This window comes from Nannobrachium achirus (genome assembly GCF_963921795.1).
Source record: "Nannobrachium achirus genome assembly, chromosome: 13".
Classification (NCBI taxonomy): domain Eukaryota; kingdom Metazoa; phylum Chordata; class Actinopteri; order Myctophiformes; family Myctophidae; genus Nannobrachium; species Nannobrachium achirus.
The window spans coordinates 33576392-33596861 of record NC_137833.1 but is presented as its reverse complement, the minus strand read 5'-3'; the positions used below and the strand labels follow the sequence as shown (position 1 = coordinate 33596861).

Genomic DNA, 20470 nt, shown 5'->3' with positions numbered 1-20470 from the left:
AAGCTATGAGAAAAGGAACGGGTATGCCACTTTATGAAAACCTGGGACAACAGTTGTGCACAGAGACTATTTAATATAACGAATAGGTTCTCTGTAGTACGGCGGCAATTCTCTCAGTAGAAAGTAGCAAGTTCTGGCAACCTTAGATATAGGACTCTTCAGGATCATATCTCAATGATCAGCGATATGCACTTGGAAGAGATTGTTTATCAACTTTTCCATGATAGCCTGGAGTTACAGATTAGCCAAACACTGCTGTTTTCCAAATTGCTTATAACAAACATACTTCAGCTTCAATATTATTACCACAAGACAAATACATGGTTTCTTTAACTGATCAAATTTTGTTCGAATATAATCATGGACAACATAAGTAACACGTTTATAGATGCTGACGGGTATCCTGCAGGTAATGTTTTCTAAGGAGAAACTAAGCTCTGGAATTAATTTCATTGATTCACCATTGTATGCTTACCACTTAAACCCCTATATTCAGTATTTAGTTCACCAGGATCCCCAGGCTCTATACTAGGTCCGCTCCTTCCTTTTCCCATCCTCTACACTAAAACTCCTCTGAACACAGATGATCCACAAGCTCATATCACGTAGCATTACAACTCATTGTTAGCTTTTAGATCTGCTATTTTGGCAAATGTTCCCCCCCAGAATAGGGCTACTAGGGTTCAATTGGCTAAGGAACACAATGGCTGTCCAATAGCCCATAATAAATGAAAACAAAAATGTTTCTTTATGAATTATTCCCAAATCTAGCAACCACCCAGTTAGCCACTGTCAAAGCTTATCAGCATGTCTGGGGTTCATTTCCTACCCTGTTTGCAACTGAAATGGTACAAAAAAGCTGATTGTGAGTAGCTTTAGCTTAATGTTTCTAGTTCAGCTTAACTGGAAAATAGAGGCACATGATTAATCCATTCCCTTTTAGATCTGTGCAGCACATTGCTTCACTAATAAACGTCTTTGAATGCATGCAATGAAACCATGTAATAGATTACAACAACAAGTAAAGTGCAACATCTTATTTTATGGTGCAAATGTGAGTATTTGAGATCTATAGATTATATTTTCACTAGCCTTCATAAATTGACAATATTTACTGAAACCAGGCTGACCAATACAAGTTAAAGGGGGAAGCAAGCAACAGCAGGTTAGAGATTAATTGTGTGAACTTTTTTTTCCCCCTTTTCTTCTCAACCTTGACAGATGCAAGGTATTATTTTTGATAACTTGAAATTGAACTTCATGTTGATCATTCATTTAGGATTAGGAGGAGTTACCACACACCATACACTTGAGCACGAGAAATTAGCATCCAGTTGGCTGTGCCTGTGCTCTCTCTCACAGCATCAAGATCATGTGCACAGATCAATAGGAGGCTAGTTTCATTTTATGCCAACATTTAAATTCACACAGGGATCTCCCAAAAGTGGCTGCTTTGGCGGCATCCCTTTGGACCAAATTGGCTTGTAAATAATTATAGCCTTAAAGTGGATAAGCAGGGGAGGGACCACCAATAATAGTGTTTATAAAAATAACCAGGTCATTACCAGGATGAGAGGCTTTACTGGAGCCAAGTCAAGAAGACCGTTGGTCCAAGAAAACCGCTACTGTAATCTAGTAGAGCCTGGCCCTAGAGGTTAAAGTTCGGATAGAGAGACAGAGGTGAGCTGGCAGTTGGAGGGTCATTAGCGGCCAACGGACCAAGTGTGAAAACAAAAGTAAATGCTAGAGCAGCCGAAGCTACATTGTTAACCCCGAAAAATACAACGAATCGTTCAGTCAGCTGACGGTGTGTGTTACACTGAACATTTTGACCCATCGGGTTCTGTGACGCCAGGGGTCGCTTTTTTCAGCGGATTCGCCGAAAATATGTAGAAATTCGTCAAACAATAGAGAGCGAGAGGGAGCCCCTTTCCACTTTCGTAATAACTATCAGGAGGATATTTGTGTAACGGCAAAGCATCGATTTGCTGAAAATGTAAACAAGAAGCGTCACTGGATTTGATAGGTCACTATCTTCGGTGTGCCCACTGTGTACCGCAGAGTGTCTCACTAGTAAAAACATAGGCTAACGAAATAGCGACAGTTTGCCACTAACATAACTACGACGACTCCAGTCAATTCCAAATTTCCCGCAGCACAAGAACTCAGATTATTTCAGTCAATGAAATGTCCAACTCACCTTCTTTGAAGACGCGGCTTTTGCTTTTCGGTTCGAAGTGATTTCGGTTCCTCAGCCCGCTCACCTCCGCCATCTTGCTGTAACTGAAATTCAACGTGGCTGACGTCAAAGCTACTTTCTATTTACCCTCCTCCTGGCACAAGTTCACATAGCCTGGCTGCTCTGAAATAACATAATTATAGGCTATATTTAATATATCAGCAATGTACATGTGAAAGATGTTTTTGTGATTGATTGTTTGAATAATTAATTAATTAATTGAACTGTATTTTGTTAAAAACCTAAAAGATCGTAGCCTATATTCTGATTTTATCTGATAGCTATAGCCAGTGGTTCTAAAACTTTTTCATGTCAAGGACTCCCAAATTGACACTAATTACTAGCCCGCGGACCACATTTGAAAAGATATGCCAGATAAATAGCAGCAGTAATTCTCAACCATTTCAAGGACCCCCAGTTGCACTTGCATGAGGCCACGGACTTCCATTTAATGGCATTTCTAACTCTGGGACCCCAATTTATATTCTAAAATCAATGTCTCTGACTCTCTGAGATAGTACAAATCCAGCTCTTTAATCTCTCTCTCTCTCTCTCTCTCTCTCTCTCTCTCTCTCTCTCTCTCTCTCTCTCTCTCCAGCTCAAAAACAGAAGAAAATGTTTTCAGGTGGGTCACAATTTACAAATGTCAACCAATCAGGAGAGAGAACCCTTTATATCATCTTCAATTTTATTTGTCTGCTCATTTTTTCCACTTCATAACTTCCAATTTCTCTTGCTTATCCTGCTGCAGTGTAGGCCTAGCCTATAGTTGTCCTAATTGTGTTTCATCCTGATTGACTATCCTTGTTCCCAGCCTTTACTGTCTGTTTAGTGTTTACTAAAGAGCTGGAGAGACAGGGAGACTCCTGTTACTAGACAAACACTCTAATAGCAATGACGTATTTGACACTTAAAAGGCCTATTAAAAAAAGATCCCAGACTAATCCCCCTCCCCTATATTCCCTTGCCCACACTGAGTAGCAAAACATTGATGTCGGCCAGTGGTTCTCAACCCTTTCAGGCCGTGACCCCCCAAAATAATCATATTTGAGCTGGGGACTCCACAAAAGAATCATATTTGAACGCCCACCCTGACAAGCACTTGTAGGAGTTGAGGCATTAGGCTACATTTAGGGGCGGCATTGGCTCAGGGGTAGAGAAACCGTCATTACAACACAGAGGGTTCCCGATGGGTTCCCAGGTTGAATCCGGGATCCCCCAGAGTTTGTGTCGAAGAGTTTTGAGCAAGACTCTAAACTCCTAGTTGCTCCTGGTGAGCAGGTTGGTGCCTTGCATGGTTTCCTTCGCCATTGGTGTATGAATGTGTGTGTGAATGGGTGAATGTAATGCACACATTGTGCAATCTATGTAAAGCACCTTGGATAGGCGCCATACAAATTTACCTTAACATTCTTTAGTTCCACATCAGATAAATATGGTGAAAATAGCAGATCTACAAGTTCACAACGACTCACAATGTGACTCTGTAGATCAGCTTTTTTTTTGCCCGTTATTATTTGACAATTTGGCCAATGTTATGTTGATTACCTTTGATGCAATGGTCTTTTTAAAAAAAAGATTAAGGTATTATAATGTCTTAAATTGTCACTTTACTGTCACCTGGTGACCCCCCAAAACACAGTAATGGTGTACCAGCCTTTACTAAAACACCAACACAGGCATCATTAGCAAAATCCTAAGCTTTTATAAAGTCTGCTCTGTTCAGTAGGCCTGCCTACCCTGACCAAGAATGTGTGGCATGCAGGAATGGCAGAGGAAATGAGATATTTCCTCCTCCATGTGTAGGCCTATGTCAGCACGATAGCTTTGCTGTATTTTGTTTATTCTATTCTATTCTATTCTATTCATATTAGTCCATGTCTCCCAATATCAAATACACAGAGAGAGTGAGAGACAAGGTGAGGTTGGGGCTAACATGAAGAAACATTTGCACTAACATTATGTAATATGTCTGAGATTCTCAGTCAGCATTGCCCATGAACCTCTTTCAAAACTATGTGATGGTTCAGACATTTAAAAAGCCATGGGCTTTCTATATTTACTTTTTTGGGGAACTGTGATCTACTGTATCTGCTATATCAGTGAAACTCTCCCTGTTTCTTCCAAAAATTGACAATGAAAACTGACAGGAACAAAAGGCGCCACCTGTCCTTTGCTAAATAGCTGTATCAAAGAGATAAGCTCACCTTCATCTTATCACTTTATAGTGTTATACTACTCTCAATCAACCCATGATGTGACATCACATGACATGACATCATCATTGTCATGTCATGTCATGCCATGTCAAGGCATGACAAATCAAAATCTCTTCGATCCGTTTCAGCTGCTGTTGTGGAAAGACTAGCTGCTGTTACACATGACATGATTGTATATGTGGTGGAGTAGCTCTTCTTGAACGTATTATATTTCTATTTCATATTCTGTTGGCCTGTCTTTTTTTGTTGTTGTTGGTATCTAGTTGCTCTATCTATCTTGCAATGTGAGAACAGAGGGGGGCTCAGTCACTCTGACAGGATGAACCCAGTCACCTTTGTGGGGATTGAACCTGTGACCTGACAATTGCTGGAAAGTTGGCCTGCCCCCAAGAACAAGTAAGAAAACAAAGGAAGTAGGATGTGTTTTATTATTTCAGAGTCCCTAGAAAAAGGGTTTTGTTTTGTTGCTCTGCGTGTTTCATTTCTTTCTTTCAATAACCATAACCTTTATGTGTATGCAGATTTTCAATTAAATGTAATTCAACTTCAAGGTAAATTCAGCATACACAAATGTACAGTTAACCACATTTATTCTTTTTACTTGAGGTCATGGTGTTGAACAAATACAAATATAAACACAGGCACTGCAAATAATGCAGGCACAATTATAAGATAACACAGCAACAAAAAAAGTTAGAGAAAATTACCATCTACCATGAAAAATAATAATCATGAAAACATTGTGTTTGTGTGCTTCACCCTTGCATAATGCACATATACGTACACAGGTCTGTAATATAATATAGAGGTGAGGCTGACAGAATGCAAGCACTTACACATCTGACCGTAAATAACACCCTACACACAGTACTGTACATGTGCTGTAGGCCTGACAGTTTTACTTGACCCTAATGGACAGTGTGGATCACACTCAGACTCACTCACTACGAGTGAGGGGCTGCCCCACATATCCTGGGCATCCTACTCCATCCTGGGATTAAACGTGACATTTATAGTCTTCCCTGTGCTAACTTTACATTCGGAGTCATACTCACAGTGACGAGAGACCATTTCTCCTAGGGATAGAGGGCAGTCTAGTGCCCTATTCCTGCTTCATATTAGGGAGTATTGGCACATGGGTCTGATACTTTCTCAGAGGGTACTCAAGTAGCATTGTTTGAAATCCTTTCAGTTAAATCACAGTTGTGTAATGAAACGAACAGAGACTATTCTTAGTAATCCAAATGTGACAATGTTTTGACTTTCCTGCAGAGGACACAGGGGGGAGAGGATGAACAGGATGAAGGCCCAGGGAACTGTATATGTAAGCTTACAAAGAGGCACACCACCCCACTATGATGGACTATATTCACTGAAAATGTATAGAAAACAGCATTTATCTGCACATTGCCCAGAAAGACTATAATAAAACAGGGAGTAAAAACATGCTCACAACTGCCCCTCACTTTGTGCATCTTTCAAAACTCTATCATGTTGCAAAAAGAAGGCAGAGAGATGTGCGAGTTGCAGGTTCGATTCCCGAGCCTGGCAGCCGTTGCTGCATCATGTCACTCCCCGTCTGTTTCCTGTCACTCTTCACTGTAGGCTACTATCAAAATAAAGGCAGAAAAAAAGATTGCATACCATTTGTTTGAGAAATAGAAATGTATTTGTAATTTTATGCAATGTTATCTCTTATCTAGATAAATAGATGGGTAGGAAGTGTGACAGAGAGAGAGGGGAGGTACAGTATTTTTGTGAGGTTGGGCTAATCTATGTCACAGCTCTTCTATTCTTAGCTTGTCCCAGTAGCTAGAAGAAATATGAGAGACACGAGGACAGCAACAAGCTGGGATAAATTTAGAAAGGGTAAGAGAACAGTGACAAAACTACCAAATCTAGCCCTGAGACCAGGGTGGGGAAGAACAAGAGAAAAAGACAGACAAGGCCTACATGACTGTGTGTGCGTGCGTTTGTGACACGTGTGTGGCGCACGCCCGTGTGAGGTGGCGCAGCACTGCGCGTACACACTGTCTATAAAAGCATGCACAAAGCATTCTTTTACAGAACTCACCTGCATCATTGCTATTGTTTTCATCAGCTCTCCAATAACTTCAGTGAAAGCCTTGCACATGGGTTCTTTTAAAATACTCTTCTTTAGGTAGTATTTGCTTGTCTTGCAGCCTTTCCATCATTATTTTGCCTTGTTCTTTCCCCCTTCACTGCGATTTATATAAAAACATGAATATCTGTGACAATGGTATTTTGTCTTTTCATGGCCCAAATAATAGCCATTGATTTAAACATACATGCTTGAACCTTTGGTTGGCTTCCCAGTCTTGGTTGCCAGAAAGAGGTCATTGTATATAAAGTGTGACATCTAGTGGAATCAAAGTGAAATAACAATACAACATCCACATAATATCTTCTGAAATATAACTGATTCAACAGTTCAAAATGAAAGAACAATGAGATCCATTCATACAATGCATTAAAGGCATACATTAATCATCAAGAAAAACTAAAATCTGTGTGAAAACTGTCATCTCATTCTGAATTTAAAATGGTTAAATGAACACAGGATTTTACTGTGTATGAGAAATATGTGGACAAGGAGATGTTTTGAAGATGCGTTAAGCATTGAAACGTCAGTCACCCCTGCGATAAAGAACGTGCAGACCAGTCGAGTGCTTCAGTATTCTTTATTTGGGTAGTCTCCAGAAGTGCCCAGATATTGTTCTCTTTGATATGATAAATATGTGAGTTCTTTTTTCTCATTACAGCAGTTCTCCTTTTTATCTATTGAGTTAATACCAAAACAAACCCTGGCATCCTTGGATCTACAACATGTGTGATCTTTGTTTTAAACAGTTAGTTAAATAATTTCATGAGGTGCCCATCTTTTATTAGCCCTTGATCTATTATTGTATAATTTCAATTATGCATTCATAAACAATATGTATGATATGTATGATACACTATAGTACTTAGTATTTTTGTGTCAGTGCGCAAGATGACATGCGAGACACCAGTAGAGCTGCTGTCTGGAGAGGTGGAGAAGAAGAGAGTATCAGATAGACAGATAAGACACAGAGTTAACATGTGTTACGGTTCAAATTTCTCACAGTTCAAAAAGGTACCATGGTCAGACAATAAGCAGCAGCTGTGAAACCAGGGATGGTCAATTCTCAAAACTGGACAAAGCATTCGCAACATACTATCTGGCATATGACCGCCAATTATTTCCTTTACATAAATATAGTTGTGTAAGTCATCATAAACAAGACAAATTCAAAGGCAAAACTAGCCTGCTCCGAAGGCACATAAGAGTGCAATGGCACACAGTGTGAGAACTACGTGGTCTTGCTAGCCTGCACTCTACGTGATATTATGGGCTAAGTATAGAAAGAAAGTATTTGGTGTAACTACAGCAATTGGTTAAGTCTAGAGTATAAAATATAAAATGTACACGTTTGATAAACATTTGTTAGACACATAAGAAAATGATTTGGTTATTGATTTGGCATATGCTGATTGCATCCCTTTTGTGACCAAACCAGGACAGGAGAGATAAGAAGGGAACAAGAGGAGAGAGCAGATGCCAAAAGTGCCACTGGAGATGTGACGACGAGGAGAGTATCAGATACATAAGAGATGGAGTTAACAGTTTGACACAGTTCAAATGTCTCACAGTTCAAAAGGTTCCCTTGTCACACAGAAGAAGCTGACCAGAGTTGGTCCATTTTTGTCTTAGGGGTTTACTCCTACTGCTAAAAATAAATAAAAATAAGAGCTCAGATTGCACTTTTTTTTCTTTGTTTTTATATTGCACTCATTTTTTAAAATTTTGTTGAAAAAGCCAGCTTATACCTGCCTGGAATCTTGGAGCACAGTGTCTCACATCTTATTGATTTTACATCATAAATTGTAAGCAAATCTATACAGCAAAATAATAAAAAACACCTGCACAGCACACCATCTTCACTCAACGGTGGTGTGAGTAGTCAGTGGTATCAGTAGTGTAATGTATGTAGTGTAGTGTAGGGTAAGTGCCACAATGCCCTTCTCAATCTGTTCCTGTCTGTCAGTAGTTTACAGTACAATATTGGTGTGGCTTGAATGCGCAACAGTGCCCTCTTCTGGTCAAGCATTGTCATTGCAGCTATTTATGCTGCACAGGGAGACACACAAAGCTATCCATTGGGAGTGCTGTTCCACACCGCTCCAAAAATGCCCAGAGAAAGAGAGAGAAAGAGTGGTCTTGGCCAGCCTGCAGCTACTTAAATACTCAAGGGATGAGTGGAGTCAGGTGTGTCTCGGGCCCTCAGTCAAGTTGGAGGCTTTTCTAGCCTACTAGTCTACTATCTACCTGCAAGATAGCAATACAGTTAACAGTTTACCATGGATATTAAACTTGTGACTTGTGAGGAAAAGAATGGAGCCTCAGTTTTCCCTGCACATAACTGTGGTCTGTGTGTGTGTGTGTGTGTGTGTGTGTGTGTGTGTGTGTGTGTGTGTGTGTGTGTGTGTGTGTGTGTGTGTGTGTGTGTGTGTGTGTGTGTGTGTGTGTGTGTGTGTGTGTGTGTGTGTGTGTGTGTGTGTGTGTGTGTGTGTTGGGTGTAGAATGACTTTGCAACTAAAGATCTTGACAAGCAATTAATCTTGGAGCATGTGTGAAATGGGCACACTTCAATGAACACTTGCAGATGTTCCGCATACCGTTTAGCTGTCAATTTTTGCTTGGTTCTTCTCCTAATATGAACAGTGCTTGGCATGCACACACCATGTGCTGTGCTACTAAAATGTACATACTTTGCTATTTTTCCTGTAGTTTCTTTATTTATTTTTTGTCATTGTTATTGCTGCTACAATGTTGAGGAACAAAAATCAAAGACTGTTGTGTACTTGTATATAGGTTATAAGCTGTAGGCCCTAAAAATAAGAAAGGATTTGAATTATGAATGCAATTTTGTAATCATCCTTTAATCAATTGATCCTGCACTGCAGTGGAAGAACAATGAACTAAATCGACGTTGGAAATAGTCTGTGACAATGTGAAAAAAGACACAGCCCAAATGAGACACAGGTCATTTGAACACCTAGAACCCAGTAAGTGGTAAGAATGGCCATGTTAGACAGGCCTAAGCAATAGGCCTACTACTACTACCTTGTGGTCAGAGTTAGGCATTACACACAGTGTATGACACTAGCTGCATTTAAATGGACATCTTTCTTCCAATCTGATTAAAATAAACCCGATTGAAGGTTTTGGATTAAGCGTTTACATGTGGTGAGATCAATCCGATTGATCAGGTTGTAAAAAGGTCTAGACCACCCCTCTGCACCCGATTATTTAAATCGGGTTGGGTTTAATCAGGTTTATTTAGGTGTAGGCCTATACATGGATAATTTTAATCAGGTTTATTTTAAATCTTGTTTTAACCCGATTAAAGGTGTCCATGTAAATACAGACAGCATCAACTTATGAACAACCAACACACAGCAATATATTAGCCTACTTGACATATATATTACATTATGTTTGACACATTCATACATGATGAACTACAGTATGATGGAAGGTTGTATTTTCTGTTTGGGTTTAGATAATGCTCTGTAGGCTATAATGCTTTCAGGCAGGTAACAAAGGTGAAATCACTGTATAAGTAACCTCTTCAGACATCAATAGTTTTCTGTTGGTTACTCCTGGAGGATCATACACTTAAGTCAAAAACACTTTCCTAAAAGTATTCACTGACTTTGAGCAGAAAACAGATTGTTTAATAGAATTTAAAACCCCACAAGACACACAGACAACATAACAGCTCTGAGAGTGTGGAAGGATTCTGGGCATCCATATTAACTTCACAGAATCTTCTCATTTATATATTATATCCATAATAGTTGTCAATGCAATATCAGATATTCTTTATTTTCCTCAGTTTTCCTTTCTTTTATTTTTTATTTGTTTTACATTGGAATGAGACTCCTGTGCACTGTGTCTCACTGTTGCTTGGTAAAAGGCAGCCACAGCTATTTACTGCCATCTGGTGGCCAATCTGTTTATTTATTTTTTGTCACCAGTGTTCCAAGAAGGGTCTCTATTGAGTGTTCCACAGAAATGTTTTATCTTGGAAAAAAAAGAAAGAAAAGAAAAAGGGAAAAAAAGCAACAGCACCATTTTGGCTCCATGATTAAATATTTTGTAAAGTTGTCAAGGGGAAAAGTCTGTATAAAATATGTAATTTAATTTACATATCGTTGCTGTCGGGCAGAAAAACAACTCCATTTGTTCAGCTTTTTAATTATTTCATAAATCAATGCTATTGATGAACAGGCCTAAGCAATAACACAGCCTTGTGTTCAGAGTTAGGTATCACATATAGTGCATGACACTGACAGCATCAGCTTATGAACCTTTACACCTGTGTGTTGGTTAAAAAAACGGAACCAATGTGGCACCCAGGGGCCCCTGGGGGCCACACGTGGCCCCTGATGTGGCTATTCTGATGGCAGAACATTGTTTGCCTTGCAAGTCCGCATGTAACATTTGTGACATCCACCATCCCCCAGACTCCCCCTGCCCGCCTGACCACCCTCTAGGCAACTTGAATATGTAAAGATCATCACTAAACAGATTGATCACTAAAATAAAATGTTATAAGTAATAATACATTTCTGTCCATCGATTAATAATTTCGCCTTTCAGACGGACAGCGTGAAAAAAAAAAACTACTTTCTGGCCTTGACAGCCCATACATCCAAACCAAAAAGTCCTATCTGATTGCATTAGACGATGTTAAATGATGTTAAACTCATTTTGCCACTCAACTTCTCCACTCCGTCTTCCGTCTGAAAGGCGCTCTATAGTTCAAATATAGTAGTTACAGGATGTCAGTGTCTTGGGTTGACATCATTTTACAACAAGAGCAAACTAGCCTACATCGTTTGAGAGCTGATGTAGTTTGACATATGTTTTCAAAGTCAATATCAATCAATCAATTCAGAAGAGATCAATCTGAATAATGATAGCATTTATAATACTGTAGTGTGTTGCCCTCCAGATCCTGTCACAGTGGCCAAATGCATTTTAGATTATACTTACAGTAATAACTTTTGTAAAGCTTCCTGCAGTGGCATGCATTTGATGTGACACCTTATGTCTTAGGAAGTGATAAGCTGTCATCAGCTGCTTCGCTAGACTGTAATGTTGAGAAAGCAATCAATAAAACATGCACAGCAAATTAAACTAGACACAGGCTAAACCCTTTTCATTTGCATTATGCTCTGACAATGCTGTGCTAGGCTGCTAGCATGTAGTTGCTCTTTCAAAGAGGTTTCACACTATTGGCTATTGTTACTGTTGCCCATAGAGTATATATAAAAGCTGTTGCCATGTTGACAATTAATAAAAACTGAACTTGATGCAATGGAATATCCTGGTTCAAATTAGATAGGACTTTTCTATGAAATGTAGCATATTACTATGGTATGGTAGATATTTCTTATACAGTCTGTATAATTGTGTAAGCGCTAAGGTGATCACACTACTCTGACCGTTTTCTTTTTATCCCTAACTAGTAGTCCCACATACTTTTAGCTAGAAATTCTGTTCTAACTCTACAACGTTCAGCCTACTTAAGACATATCTATCGGCTTCCAATTGCATTTTGAATTTGAATTCAATATTCAATACATATTAGCTGAAAGTGAAACACTACATTGGTGCTAGTTCTAGTTCATATTTGTTGTGCTCGAGCTAGCAGAGGTGGTCCATTCTCAACTTGTTTGCTTCTGGGCTGCTGTCTGAATAATGTATTGCATGAGTTTCTAGGGTAGCCTAAATATAAGAGCAAGTAAATATTCAAGGAAGTAGTTTGGAGACACCAGAATGTAGGCTAATTGTGAGCCTTTGTGGCACCTATACCTAAACTAGGCATTTGTAAAGGGAATACCCTATAGGCAGCCAGAATGGCCAACTTAGGAGCATATTCCAGGTCCAGGGAACAAAGACTTGAGGGAATGCATGTTCCTAGCTCATGGGCTCAGGAGGAAAACATGGCACACAGCTGGGAACACTCAGGTGATTACTTCAACACTTTCTAACTTGTACTGAATTAAGAACTTGTATTGAATTAGAACCATCCAGTGAGTTAAAACATCAGCAAGTGGACCATTCAGATCCAGCAATCTGAGCAATCAGTCAGGGCGGGTGGGGCTCTTAGCCATGGTAGGCAACCCACCTAGGAGAAGGTCACTCTGAGGTAAAAACCAGGACTGTGAGAATTTGCGACCCCACAGCCCTTAAACTAGCATTGAAAAGCCAACCATGAAGAACAAAGTCATTTCAAATCCTATACTTCCAGCGGCGGGAGTCCGCAGGAGCACCGCGGCGGATGGTGGTGCTGGTCCCCCTTCCGGAGGGCATCATGACGACAGGACCTCAAACCCACGGGAACGAGGGAGGGTTCTGTCTGACCACAGCATCCCGTCCAATGCACTCATGCGTTGTCGGAGACCATTTGTAATGGGGACCTTCAACGCATGCACAGTGAGAGAAGAAGCTAGACTGGTGGAATTGGCACATTGTGCTGAAGAACAGGGGGTAGAGATCCTGGGAGTCCAGGAACACAGAAGAGTCCACACTAACACTAACGACCAGATAGTTTACTGCCAAGTGGAGAAACGCACGTTCATCACTGCATCTGCGTGGCGAAACAAGGCCCAGGCTGCAACAGGAGGCGTAGGACTAATGCTAGGCTCTCTAGCGCGCAGGGCCCTCCGACGGGTTCACAAGCACACCGAAAGGATCCTCATGGCTGAGTTCGCAGGTAACCCAGTGACAACAGTCATAGTGGTGTACTCGCCCACTAACACGGCAACACCTGAGGATGTTGAGAAGTTCTATGAGGACCTCACAACAGCAGTCCGAGGTGTCCCAGCGCACAACTTCCTGGCAATCCTTGGCGACTTCAACGCCAGGATCGGACAGGAGGATGCACCATTCCCATACCATGAGTCTACCAACCGCAACGGCGCATACCTCACAGCCCTTCTCATGGAACACCAGCTCCTGGCAGCGAACACCATGTTCAGGAAGAGAACAGGGAAGAGATGGACCTTCCGAGACCGAGCCACAAGGCCTGGGGAGCTACCCAGGCTATATCAGTTGGACTATATCCTAGTGAGGCAAAAGTGGAGGAATTCCATCCTGAATGCTGAGCCATACAGCACGTTCAGCTCTGTAGGCTCTGATCACCGTGTGGTCTCCATGAGGGTGCGACTGAGCCTCAGGGTCCCCAAGCCAAGCCCCAAGATTCGGCATGACTGGAAGGCACTCACGACCAATCCGGGCCTCCAAACCAGGTACACGGAGGAAGTCAGGAAGCGCTTTCGGCAGCTGGATAGGGGAGGAGAGCCCAGCCGTGAATATGGGAGATTCATCACAGCGAATGAGGAGGCGACCAGACTGTGCGTGCCAGTGCTGAACAGAGTAAGAGCACCACCACGGTCCAGACACCCGAAGGTTGTAGCAGCACGAGGCAGGATGGAGGAAGCACGACTCAACTTTGAGCGTGAACCAACAGAGGAGGGTCGCGAGACACTGAACGAAGCCAAACAGTCTCTCTTCAGCACCTACGACACCATCAAAGGGGAGGAAGTGATGGAAAGTGTGCGAAGAGTGCAGGCAGCGCAAGGTGAAAGGCAATACGGGGAGGCCTGGAAGGTAATAAATGAGATGACAGGGCGGAAGAGGGCCAAGGAGGGCCAGGTGGAAGGACACAGCCCAGAGGAGAGGGTGGCAACATGGTTCGACCACTTCCAGAGGCTCCTGGGAACATCAGTGGAAGAGGGAGAGGAGGAAAATATACCGACAGTCCTCCAGGGCCTGAACATCGACGACGGACCCTTCACAACCAGCGAGCTCGCCAGGGCAAAATCCACCCTGAGAGAGGGAAAAAGTGCTGGGCCTGATGGCATACCCCCAGAGGTCTTGAAGAACTGCGACCTAGACAACCTCATCCTAGACTTTTGCAACAATGCTCTACAGCACAACAAGCAACCTGAAATATGGTCTCTGTCTAACATCATCCCGGTGAATGATACTGAACAGGATACGGCATGCCATCGACCCTCACCTGAGAGAGAACCAAAATGGTTTTCGAGAGGAGAGAACAACCGTAGCACAGATCCTGGCATTAAGGAGATTAATAGAGCAGGTGAAAAAGGACAACCTAGCAGCTGTACTGTGCTTCATTGACTTCAAAAAAGCTTTTGATTCTATCCACAGAAGCAAGATGGTGAAGATCCTTGAGGCCTACAATGTCCCTCCCAACATTCTCCGGGCTATCGAGACCATGTACGCAAAAACAAGGGCCAAAGTGGTGACCCCGGATGGCAGCAGTGAGGTGTTTGACATCCGAGCTGGTGTAATGCAAGGAGACACCCTAGCCCCCTACCTCTTCATCATAGTTCTAGATTACGCGCTCAGGAAAGCCATAGGGGGACGAGAACAAGAGCTTGGCTTCACGCTAACACCAAGGAGGTCAAGGCGGCATCCCGCAGTAGTTCTGACAGACCTGGACTATGCGGACGACATCAGCCTGCTCTCCGACAGCATGGAACAAGCACAAGAACTCCTGAACAGGGTGGAGATAGAGTGTGCCAAAGTTGGTCTCAGGCTAAATGCTAAGAAAACTGAGGTTATCACCTATAACCTACCTGATCACTCACCTCTGACAACAACAGAAGGAGCTGTGTTGAAGGAAGTCAAGGACTTCAAGTACCTGGGCGCATGGGTCGACTCAACTGAGAAAGACCTTAAAGTAAGGAAGGCACTCGCGTGGAGGGCCCTGAACGGCATGAACAGTGTATGGAACTCTAACCTCCCCCGCCAAATCAAACTTAGCTTCTTCTTTGCAACGGTGGAGTCTGTTCTCCTCTATGGCAGTGAATGCTGGACCCTGAAGCCAACCCTGCAGAAGTCTCTAGACGGGTGCTACACTAGAATGTTGCGTGCAGTACTCAACATCAACAGGAGTGCACATGTTACCAACAGGAGCCTGTATGAGGGAATACCAAAGGTAAGCGAGAAAATTGCCACCAGAAGAATGAGACTAGCAGGACACTGCCAAAGACACCAGGAGCTTCCAGCCAGCAAATTGGTACTGTGGGAGCCAACACATGGGCACCGGTCGCAAGGACGTCCCACAAAAACATACGTGGACGTACTCAAGGAAGACGTAGGGACACAGAACACCAATGAGCTGGCCAGATGTATGGAGAACCGAGATGACTGGAAACAACGATGGAGGGCTCGTCTGAGGACGACCTAGATAGATAGATAGCGTCAACAACCATGAAACACCCACCCCTCCCTTGCCCTTCCCAAAGAGCAAAGAATTTCAACCATGTATCAAACCTGAACACAACAGGGTAATTGCACTTGAGTTATTTTGCTTGGTTATTGTGTTGCCAGTAACCCCAGCAAGCCAGGGTGAAAACTTCTATTGTTATTCTAATATGTTCTAATATTCAAATATTGGGGCAAGTTTACTGTTACAGCAAAGGAAGTGATAACTACAGGTAGCTGACACAATATTGCAGAGCAACCACAAGGCAATACATACCCCTCCTCCTCTCCCCAACAATGTACAGTATGATCTACAGTATGAATTAAAACATGAGGAGAATGGAGACACTCCTCCAAATGCAATACATAGTTGTGAGCTCTCAGTTTCCATGTTAGCATGTTAGACCAGTATAAGGCTTACAAAACAGCCTTAAAACTTGGTAAAGGCTTTGAGTTGATCACATCAGAAAGTAAATAAATCCCATACACACTCAATTCCAGAGAAACAGAGAATAAAGATTATAGCTCACTGTCTATTTCAATTTAGAACATGTGATACTGTGTCCCAGACAGTGCATAAATTATTAGCTCCCCCTTAATCCAACATGTATAACCTTGCAGCACACAGCTCATTGACAAAGAAAGGATGTTGCACCGTTTGAACAGAAACCTTGGTGGAGTGGGGTTGGGGAGTGGATATGGGAATGTGAGTGCAACATTCTCTAAAGAAAATAGCTGATCTAGAGCTCTTAACACCTCTGTGAGGCATTGAGAGCTTGTATGTGCTATTTCTGTCTAACGTTTTCCTCAGAATAGGGATGTAAGGGTTCAAGTTGTTCATTTAAAACAAATATCCTATCACACAAAGATTTGGCATTGAAGACCCCTGTCCCCTGCTCTAGAGTGCGTGGTTGAAGAGAACACCATCAAGTAACAGAAACACGCTGCACCTCTACATCTTCATATAATGCCAAACACAGATATTTGTCATCAATACTCAACACCTGACAAGTCAGCTTTTCAAAATGATGAACACCAAAAAGAAACATCTGCAGCCACCTAAGTGGTGTTCGGATGTATTTGAATCAAGTTATAATTTGATGTACAGTAATTAAGCAAATCAAGGTCACATTTCTTCAGTTTTACTGTAACCCCTTGATCCTTAGAGATGCTGACTCAGAAACAGCCAAATAGAACAGGATCTCAGTTTATAGAATAATAAGGTTCCATATTTGGACCCTCTTCAAGTCCATTTTAAATATCTCAGCATTTTGATTTGTACATTCAAAGCAGGTCTTGTTGCATTAATAAAGCACAATAAACGTGTGTAACACTAGCTAACAGTTAAGCCATATGGGATATCAAAGCTTTGACTCATGAAAAGTATTATAATAATCAATAAATTAGGGCTAGCATTTCATTGCTTTGCTGCTGATCTTACGCTTTAAGGCACGTTATGGGCAAACTGCAAAATGTTATCCAGTTCTCAAAGTGGATATGTCATGATCACTTTAGGATACAATTACCGTATTGTCATTTGTTTTGCTTGTTCCTTTACCTACGTTACCCAACCATAATGGTTAAAATATCACACTACCATATGGGCTTGGTGTGTTGAGAGGAGAGGTCATTAGCAAATGTTAAGGGGCCAAGAAATCTTACTATGGTTATGGTCATGTGTCGTCCACAGATGTCTCCGCAGCTATTGGCTGACCTCCAACACAGGTGCATCTCCAGGGATCGTATAGACTGTCACATCCCATCCCATCACTAGCTGCTTGTTCCATATGTTTCTAAGGCAGGTGTCCTAACCCTCTGTAACCCTCGCTCCCCGGAACCCCCTTTCAAACTGGAATCTATATCCTGTCCCATGCAGAAGGAGGCATTCGGTAGAGGAAGAGGCTATTTTAAGGCTGTTCATTTGTGGAGATAATGTTTTTTTTTTTTTAAATATATTTAAGGACACAGAGTAAAATATGGGTTGTCTTCATTCATGGGCATTTGCAATATGTTAATAGGGTTTCACTGTTTATCTTTAAAGAGCATTCTTGAAATAACACAATTGTTCCGCTTGTATTAAATTATTAATTTATGCTAAGCCTAAGAGAAATTAAATGTGATGATTGCATTTTCATAAAGCTGTGTACTTCTTCATAGGAAAAGTCATCTTGTTACTACAAAACAGATTTGTTTGGTAAGCACCAGGGTCAATTGATGCACAATCCTGTTTATATGCATTCCTACCACTGCTAGAACACATTCAGCCACAGAGGGCCATTTTAATTAGGCACTGAATATTACAATTGTTTGCTTAAAAAATAATAATCACCATCATCCACTCCCCAACCAAAGATTAAGGAGAGATCTTCAACATTTAATTAAAGCATTTTCATTCAGTTGAAGACAATACTCTTCCTCCTTTCTGTTTATACAATATTTGTCTGGGACCATTCCAGGCATCTCTGTTCACTTGTTTTTGTTTGGTCTTGACTCTGGCTGATGGATTGAAAGGCTGGTAAGGACTGAGCAAAAATGGATTTCTGTTCTGGACTGAGATGGTTTATTGAGTGGTATTTTCTACCTGCTGGCCAGCTGTCAATACACCAAATGCTGGAAGACTGCCTTTGATTCCCACACTTAGTGCATTCAACCTGTTAGTAAAGAGAAGGTCATATCTATCTGTCTGTGCGTGTGTGTGTGTGTGTGTGTGTGTGTGTGTGTGTGTGTGTGTGTGTGTGTGTGTGTGTGTGTGTGTGTGTGTGTGTGTGTGTGTGTGTGTGTGTGTGTGTGTGCTACACGTGAGGAATCTGTCGCTGTGCTAATGCTGTGCGTCACATCGAAACAATGAAAGGGACTTTTGAGGGCAAGGTCACAGTCTGAAGAGAGAGCATCTGCCCATGGTGAAGGAATTAACTGAAAACCTGTCTCAGTATGTACCGCTGTTCTAGGCTAATCATGTTGAGACCATAGTAAGCATGTGTATAGACCATAGTAAGCATGTATGTGTGTGTGTAGACAGACAGACAGACAGACAGACAGACAGACAGACAGACAGACAGACAGACAGACAGACAGACAGACAGACAGACAGACAGACAGACAGACAGGCTATACACACACTAGTCTGTTCTTACCCGTTACCGTTGAAAAATAAATAGGTCCTTACCTGTCAAAATAAATAAATAGGGAGGTTCTTATGTTGTGTTTTCGAGATTTTTTTTGTTGTGGTTCCCTTCCCTTTCCCTCCTCCCTCCTCTCCCCTCCCCTTCTCCTCCCTTCCTTCTTCCATTATCCCTCCTCCTTCCCACCTCACTTCACCCTAGTCCTCTCCTCCTCACTTCACCCTAGTCCTCTCCTCCTCACTTCACCCTAGTCTTCTCCTCCTCACTTCACCCTAGTCTTCTCCTCCTCACTTCACCCTAGTCTTCTCCTCCTCACTTCACCCTAGTCTTCTCCTCCTCACTTCACCCTAGTCTTCTCCTCCTCACTTCACCCTAGTCCTCCTCCTCACTTCACCCTTGTCCTCTCCTCCCCTCCTCATGGGATGGACGGACATTTGGTTGTTTAATAGTTAGATATAGCCTATATATATATAAATAAGTATGTAGTGCATTTAGGTATAAGAGTGAATCAATGAGTGAGTTTTTTAATACTAGTAAGACACCTGAGGGTGGAATGCGACCTCAGGGTGACATGCAACCTCGCCCTAAAGGGCGAGGTCGCGCCAATTCTTGACCATCTGGCCAACCACAGCGTTTCTCTGACGATTCTAGTTGTTGTCATTCTGGGGGGAGTTTGTTCATGTTTTTGTGAGGGTATCAACCCTAGGAGACACGGGGAGAACATGCAAACTCCACACAGAAAGGCCCTATCGCTCACACCCTAGGTTGGGTTGGCGATAGGGCCTTTCTGTGTGGAGTTTGCCTAAACATGGAGATGTGGTACAGAAGGACTCATATATGGGCATAAAAAGTATGTCATGTGACATCACTTCCTGTACAGACAGTCAGCCATTGACTCCGGATTAACAATGGCTACTGTCTATGACGGTAGTCCCATATGACATATTGGACTAGACTATCTTCATATATAGTGTTATCCACATCTCCATGTTTAGACAGCCATTGACTCCGGCCTAACAATGGCTACTTTCTATGACGGTAGTCCCATATGACATGATGGACTGGACTATCTCCATATATAGTGTTATCCACATTTCGTGTAGCCGCCCTGTACAGGAAGTGATGTCACAACTCGATGACATCACACTGTCATCACAGAGGATACGGAAGGAAGGTCACGAGGATACGGAAGGAAGGTCACTCAAGCGACACGGTTCTTCAGAGTATATGCGACCTTCGGTCGCAACAATAAAAAATCATCATCCACTAGGCCAAGCAAACCGGTCTGATCAGCTTCTTCTCCCATTGCATGCACTGGGGTTTGTGCCTGTTCAACAGGCACTCTCAGGCTTTCAGTCCGAGGTGCTTTCAGGCCTTAATCACACTTGTATAAGTATATGCTACAATCCACACCTTATACAATACAGATTAGTTAGGTTAGAAAGATAAAGTCTGCACACCAATTCGCTCCCTAGAGATCCACTAGGACTGGAGTGAGTTTGCACACTTGATTCTGACCCTCTTTATGTGGTGGGCA

At 42.1% G+C, this 20470-nt stretch overlaps 1 protein-coding gene across 3 annotated transcripts in view; it reads right to left on the bottom strand.

Annotated features, from left to right (window-relative positions):
• Positions 1-2273, bottom strand: part of LOC308297649 (atlastin-2-like) — a gene marked incomplete at its 5' end in the record, with an annotated part of 37359 nt that extends 35086 nt beyond the window's left edge. For all 3 annotated transcript variants that reach the window (XM_080741164.1, XM_080741165.1, XM_080741167.1), the window contains one exon: positions 2201-2273. In XM_080741164.1, the coding sequence (XP_080597290.1) occupies positions 2201-2273 (73 nt within the window). The remainder of the gene's footprint in view (positions 1-2200) is intronic.
• Between the last annotated feature and the right edge of the window lie 18197 nt (positions 2274-20470).